This window comes from Megalobrama amblycephala, linkage group LG11, assembly GCF_018812025.1.
Source record: "Megalobrama amblycephala isolate DHTTF-2021 linkage group LG11, ASM1881202v1, whole genome shotgun sequence".
Taxonomy (NCBI): domain Eukaryota; kingdom Metazoa; phylum Chordata; class Actinopteri; order Cypriniformes; family Xenocyprididae; genus Megalobrama; species Megalobrama amblycephala.
Window position 1 is genome coordinate 6,628,935 of NC_063054.1, and position 7,719 is coordinate 6,636,653.

Consider the following 7,719-nt stretch of genomic DNA (forward strand, 5'->3'; position numbering starts at 1 on the left):
CAGATCTCATATTTTGTACACAACCATTTGAAAGTTTGGGCTCGGTAAGATTTTGTAATGTTTTTTGAAAGATGTCACTCTGTTAGTATTTTGTTTTTGTTAGTCTCAGATGAGAGAGATTTTTGTCACTTTGCAAACTCCAGAAGTAATCAGAAGTTTACAAGGAGAAGTCAAACAGAATGTGTTGTCTTACACTGACCTCTAGTGGTCAGCAGCACACACCCCTTTTTCCAGTTTACAACCATTTAAATCAACAGACAATGATTCTAGAGTATGCATCTGTGGAAAGTTTGTCTTTTAAATGTAACCCAATGCAATTAGCATACAGTAAATGGCACACAACAGAGCAAGGTTTCAACTTGATTATTGAAGCCTCCAGATGTCATTTACCCCTCCAAACAGAGTGTAACACAGTTGAAAAGACATTATCTATCCAACTGATCATGTATCTTCAGTGTCCTAAGGGATATCAGACAGGGAAAAAGCAGCAGGTCTCCCTACATGCTAACGGCTAATGAGGAAGTCTGAAATTCAATTGCTAATGCATAACAAGCTCAGTTTAGAGGGAGTAGTCATCTTCAAGTGTGTCATATGCATTCATATTATATGGATGAAAGGTTTGTTTGCTGAACTTTGGCCTGTTGATACTGTACAGATGGATGTTTAGCATTAAGCTAATAGCCAAATGTTTATTTCTCATCTAAACTTTTGTCTTGTGTCATCTCTAAAACTTTTAAAAGTAGCAGCTAACACAAAAGAGTACAGTATATAAGCTTGTCAATACTTTAATAGTGATTATTTTCCTGAAATCTTTGTTAGTGGGCATTGATGTTTTACTGTGGAATAAAGCAATGCACTCTCTCTGAAGTGCATCTACCTCTATAATTACTCAGTGACCTTTCTGTACTGGAGGCTAGATAGCTTTCATCACATTGACTATTGTAATCAATGTGCACAACTCACAGTACAAACTCAACTGGACAAGGCTCTAGACTCCCCAGTGGCTGTGACAGCAGCACACGAGATCTCAGAGCTGCTCTTGAAAAAAAAAGAAGAAGCAAAAAGATGTATGCCTAATTGTACTGAATGTGCACTTGAAGTGTATATCAAATCTTAAAAGTATATTTTAAAAAACGGTACTTGCACATAATATAATGGCCCTATGAATGAAATAAAAGGTCACTTAAGTGTACTTAAATAGAGTAAAAGTTTACAAAAAAGTACATTTTTAAAAAATGCACTTGTAATGATGTCAAGTTAAATGTTTTACTTTAAATTTCATTTTAAATATTTTAATATTTTTTTGTCGTGCTTTAAAGAAGTACACTTATTTTGAGTTGACTAACATACTAAAGCACATGCAAAGTAATTGATTTTAATTTTAACTATGCTATTAAATTTTGCAGTAAATCCTAAATGTCTAAACTGCAACTTCATTTCAAATGTGTAATTACAAATATATTTAAATACATGACATACAATCTTTAATAGAAATGACATTAAAGTATATTTTAGTTTACCATAAATGCTTGTCAGTACGTTCGGCAGTGTAAGTAAGTTAAGAAATTACATAGATGTATTTAAGTCCATTACTTATATGTAACAAAAAACAATCCAAAAAAAAAAAAAAAAATCACTTTTCGCATTCAATATGAAAGGAAATTCAATAATTAACGCTCTGAAAACATCATATTCAATTTGCACTTAAGTATATTCTTTTAAAATCGTATTTCAGTGAGTACTCTTTTTTGCAGTTCTTTGTCACAAGGGAGTAACCATAACATAACTGCCTAATATGGGTAGACATTGCAAGATTTACACACTGAGTCAGACAAATGAGGAGAAAGGAAACCTTATGCATCAGTTCATGTGAATCACTAAGACAACTGACTCACTTCAGTAGACCACCAGTGATTCTTAACTGGTTTTACTTCAGCATCCAGTTTTTATATTCATTCAAATGGTGAGCAAACACAGTACCAAAAAATGGGAAAGTTTTTTAGTGTTTATTTTTTATTAACATTATTTGTTTAAATTAACTCATTAACATTAGTATAATTTTAAATTTGACATAACCCAAACAGAAATATTTACGTACACATATATGCTCATACTCTGTCTGTACTAAGTGAAAAAATAATGTCTTAGATAACCATAACCATACAAATTACAGCATTCAGAAGAAGAAATAAAAGTTCCCATGAATGTCTATTTGTTACACTGTAATTATACATTTAAGTAATATTAAGTAACTACATGTACTTACTATAAGGTTATAGGATTAGGGTTTGGTTTGGTTTAGGTCTTTAGTTGCATGTAATTATGCATATTTTATAGCTATTACTATTGTAACAACATGTAACATGTGGGTCATTGACGGATAAGGTTTTTAAAAGTGTAAAAGAAAAAAACATAATGGAGATATAATTCATTTTGAAATTGTATTAAGTGTTAACAATGAGATTATGTGGTTTTTATAATCAATTAACACTGCTTTTGTCATTATTAACCAAAATTTAGGTTTTACCGAATGACACTTTTGGTTATACTGAATGACAATATTCTCAAACAATGATAACAGGCTGATATCTAGCTAGGTAGCTAGCAAAAGGACAATCATTTTATATTTAGTACAAGTTTTTAAAATATTACAACATTTTCCATGTTTTATAAGATTTATTAATCACAAATGAAATGGCTGTGTTGGCCTTTGGACGGTTAAATCGAATGACCTTTTGACACTTCAAAATCTTTAAAATACATTTACATGTAGCAAAATATAATTAAAACCTTTTGGATTCAATAAATGTGATCTAGCTGTACTACCTTTGGATGTCATATCTTTGTTTTTTATTATTATTAAGGCCTTTGGACAAAAAAAATGATCCATCACATCATTGACCCATGTAACAATGAAACTATAATGCACTTTTTCAAAGTGATGTGCTTCTAAATACTCTAATTGCTCCTTGGTTGCTCACTGCTCTGTCCTCCATGAACCAGAAATCGATCGAGCACCATCATGAAGGATATATCAATTTACAAAACCCACTATAAGGGAAGCTTCCAAAGGAGAATGGAGAACTAGGAAACATAGGTGTATCCTTCCCTGAACCTCGGCCAAAAACATATTTCACATATCAACAGTACAGCTTGCTTTATTTAAAATATCTTGTTTAACCAGCTACATAAACATAACAGCACAGCAAGGTATTAAAGCAGTACAAAGTAATGTTTTATCACAGTATTTAAATAGACAGTTTGAATTATTTTTATTAATATAACACAAAGTACAATGATATAAATACACATTAAATATATACATTATATATTCAAAAACAGCTTTGGTTTTGAATATACTCCTTGGTTTAAAAAAAAACAATAAATAAAGGTTTGTGGTTATTAAATTTGCTTTCGTGAAAATGAAATGTTGTAAGTAACTGTAAAAGATTAACAATACAATACACTCTTTCAGTTCACTAATAATATTAAAACCAAACACATTAGTCCACAGATGTTTTTATACCTTTACAAAAGTCTTTTCAAAACATTTTAGTGCGAAATCATCAGTAATTATTGATTTGACACTTGAATATTCCACTGATTCCTCTTTCCTCGCATCTCATTCTTTCCACACCTCAGCTAAGATGGAAAGAATAGATGCGAGGGAAGGAAAACGGGATTGCACAATTAAACAAATAAGAGGTATATATGTTTCTCCTGGGAATCGAACCTCCTCCGTTTGAGTTTCTTTGTATCTTCATAATGACCTGCACACTATATGAGGTGTGAGGGGTGGGTATACAGCTCTTAGAGTCAGCGGTGTTATTCTGTTGTCTTTGGGACTGTCACCACACTTGCTAATAACAGTAACGTTTGTGAGCACAGAGGAGCTGCTCTTCCGTCTGGGATGCAAAAGACTCCAAAAAACTCCTCGAGCTTTCTTTCGGAAGTGACTCCCTACGATAACATACAAGAAAGGGTTAATTGAGCTATTGCTATACCCTAAATAAGTAGCCAGCTCATTGCCTATTTGTAATATGTGCTCCCAGAGGCACCCAGCAAGGAGATTAAAGTAGTCAAGTGTGTTAAGGAAACGCAGTAGCTGGAAGGGTGTCCAGCACAGGAGAAACACTGCGAGGACCGTCAGAACCAGATGAGCAGCCTTCCTCTCCGTCTGCACCCTCGGTTGAATCACCACACCACGATTTTTAAGTGCCTTGACCATGTGATAGGTGCAAAGCGAAATGATTGGCAGGGGAACCAGGAATCCAATCAAGTTCATCGTAATGTTCCGTTGGAGCACCCAGGCCGGATGAGGGTACACTAGGTAGCAGGCTTCCACCTCTACGACTGGAACGAAATTTACTCCTCGGAAGAGCATTGCTGGGAGGCTGAGGGTGAATCCAACCGCCCAAATCACCACGCAGATACGCCTGGCCCATTTGGGGCATCTCAGCCTACTGGGAGTCATGGGTTTGGCCAGGGCGAGGTAGCGGTCCACGCTGACTAGCACTAGGAAAAGTATGCTGCAGTAGTAGTTCATCGAGATGGCGGTGTTGACCACCTTGCAGAGCAGTTGACCAAAGTTCCACTGATAGTTTCGGGCGATAGTGACCGCCCAGAAGGGCAAACAGAGGACCATAATGAGGTCTGCAGCTGCAAGGTTGCCCAGATACACATCAGCTACGCTGCACGGCTTCCGCTGGAAACAGAACACGCAGAGGACCAGACTGTTGCCCACCACTCCCAGGATGCTGATAAGAGCCAGAAATGGAGGCTGGAGAGAAGACAGCCATATCCAGGCGACTGTTTCGTTGCAGGCGACGTTCGATGAATTTAGTTCCATTGGGACACTGTGAAAAAGATATATATATATTTTTTACTTTTAACATTTACTTTGATACAATTTTCACTCAGAGGTTATTACAAAGAAGCAGTGGTTAACATTAAATTAAACAAGAATCTTTGAAGTAGAACGACTAAAATGGTATTTTCATGTAAAAAGGATGACAGTAATCTATGGTGTAAATTTATGTTCAGGATAATCACAAATTCCTGCTGTTTATTCCTGAATTGGTGATGTTTAAAGTTACCTTCATGTTTGGCAACTAAAAAACAACTAATCCAACTCAAGGAATGAAGGCGAGTCATTTGCTGGATCTGATCCATCTGACTGAGCAAAACCTGGAAATTCCAAGTAATTTCAGTAGCTTCTGACACATTTTCGGACTATTAGCAAAATGTGTTGAATCTCAGTTTTGTATTCTGATTTATAATGTTTCATCTCCATATTAAATTCAATAACATTAAAGTCTATTTCCAACATTAGCATAACCTGTTGCTATGATTAGTGATGAAGTTATTGATGTAACTTGTGTTGTTTGAATATAACCATTATTATTAAAGTCCAGATGACTGGTAAGAATCTCACCTACCTTTCATGTTAAGTGACAGCTCCAGATTATAGATCCAGAGTCACTATCCGTTCACTTCCGATGTGTTGTCTGGCTGAATCTCCTCCAACTAGATAGTGGTGAGCTCAGACAGGCGCTCTTATAAACGCATAATGAGGCTGTCGTCACTGGAAGCCTGGATCTGTTCTAGCTTTCCATTTGTCATGCTCTGGCTGTCTTTCGCGTGAGTAAAACACTTGCACATATAACTGTTATGAAGCTGATATGAAGATAAACATTATGACTCAAGCGTGATGCTTCCTTTATAACAAATCTTCAGCTCATGACACAGCAACTGTAGATAAGCCAGATATTATGGGGGTATTCCAGAAAGATTTCACCATATGTGGTTTTCTTTTAAATGTCTTCTCGGATGCAAGTCCTTAAAAACAGTATCTGATTTTTTTTTTTTTTACAACATTCTTTTTTGTAAACCAAATAAACACAAATGTTGAGTTGGCAACACAGTAATCTTGTAAAACCCAGCAGGCCAAACACTATATAGTGCTTCTCCTTGACCCATTGAAACAGCTATTAAATTTTGAGTACTGAAAATAAAAACGGTTCAAGTCTCTACTCTTTTCCCCTCAATTCTAATGTTCACTACAAACTCAGAAATCCAATACCACCTCTGTGGTAGTGTTCTAATTTTTCACTTCAGTACTTGAAAAATATGACAATAAAGCTTAACTGTCAGCAACGGTTGAGACAAGGATCATATAGAGGCTGGATCTAAATGCAGCAGTTAATTTTAATAAACACTCAAATCAAATTAACAGACTCTCAAGAGATCAGAATACAAACACCCAGCAAAATAGCAACCATTAAAGAACAATGAGATTGGACAAAGCACACCAAACTCAAGGCTATATGCTGTATACAAAGGTTAATCAAAGCGAGGAAGCAAGAAACAGGTGGGTAAATTACTCAGACAATGAATAACCATGGAAACTAATGCAAACATTCTAAGAAAACGTGAAAACAAACGAAACAGAAAGGAAAAAAACAGGAACCAATGATACCAATGATAACTAATGAAAACTAACTAAGGCCCTGTTTACAGTAATGCGTTTGAAATGGTCGTCTTCACTGGTGTTTCCACAGCATTTCAGAAATGATCTCCGTCTACACTACACAACTGAAAACGCTTGTCACATGACCGTTCATGAACACTGGGCATGCGTGTACAAGTGTAAACAGTTGCCTCTTGCTCATGTAGGTAGCCGCGGTATTAAAAAATGTAGAGTTTAACTGTATAATGGCTGCTAAAAATGACAACAAAGCCAGCAAAGACTGCAGTTCAGTGAGTCTCCATGTTATTGTTTACATGGTCGTCAAGGACATGCAGAGCGAACAATGTGGGCAGCCATGTAGTGTAGTGCAGAGTAGTGTAAACGACAGGAGTAACTGTAGCAAAAGTGTTTTAAACAAAAACACACTAAATGGGGCTTAAAGCCGGGGACACACCTAACGATTAGCTGAAACATTCTAAGACTGAACAGAACACACATACCGATTGTTTCCTTCAACTGGAGCCGATTTTAATCGTTGACAGTCGGAGAAGAACACAAACGTTTACGATTGAGACAGCTGCTAAGCAACACACTGTGCGCGGGATCTTGAAAATGGATGTAAACAAACAGCTGGCGCTCTTTATCTGCAGCTATATTTGTGCGGAAAATAACAAAAAAAAAAAAAAAAAAAAAAAAGAGGAAAACGCGCACTTTGTTTTCAACAGAGAGAATTTGAGGTGAGTAAACTTTGGTAAATTAATCTATTTTTAGAGCTTGCACTCCGGTGGTGTCGCCGTTGTTAAGCAACGATCCTCAATGAGCTGCGATGAAACGGCCTCAATACCACAGAAGTAAATTATACTACCACAAGCTTGCACTTTCACTTTTCAAAGGGGCGCTCTTTATACTGTATATATTGTATCAAACGGCACTGATAAATAATATATATACAGACGTTAGTCATTAAATGCCCCACTATTGGCTGGTGCCCCACAGAAGTAAATCCGGTCCTGTTATACTACCACAATAGCAGCCCAGCTTCTTTCCTTATCACTTCTATTATGGTACGTTACCTCGAAGATATGTTGTAATGGCACTTTCACCGGTTGTCCAATGTGTATTTATTTCGTTTTTTGCGATCGCCGCTTGTTTAAAGGGGCAGGGCTCTCGGTTATATGCTGCCTTCTCTCTGTATATACTTTCCTTTGTATCATTTGCTCGTTAACTGATAATTTTGTATCGTTATTTTA

General features: G+C 36.2%; 1 protein-coding gene across 1 annotated transcript; it reads right to left on the reverse strand.

Moving 5' to 3' along the window:
* Positions 1 to 2,685: 2,685 nt before the first annotated feature.
* On the reverse strand, positions 2,686 to 7,272 carry si:dkey-63b1.1 (B2 bradykinin receptor). The gene is made up of 2 exons (XM_048208507.1): positions 5,439 to 7,272; positions 2,686 to 4,856 (listed from the first exon to the last, which is right to left on the reverse strand). Exon 2 carries the CDS (start codon positions 4,847 to 4,849, stop codon positions 3,761 to 3,763), a length of 1,089 nt encoding a protein of 362 aa, XP_048064464.1. The 5' UTR covers positions 4,850 to 4,856; positions 5,439 to 7,272; the 3' UTR covers positions 2,686 to 3,760.
* Positions 7,273 to 7,719: the final 447 nt, after the last annotated feature.

Bases quoted from the DNA above. Each gene is read 5' to 3' on its own strand.
- si:dkey-63b1.1 (XM_048208507.1), bottom strand. From the start codon at position 4,849: ATGGAACTAAATTCATCGAACGTCGCCTGCAACGAAACAGTCGCCTGG.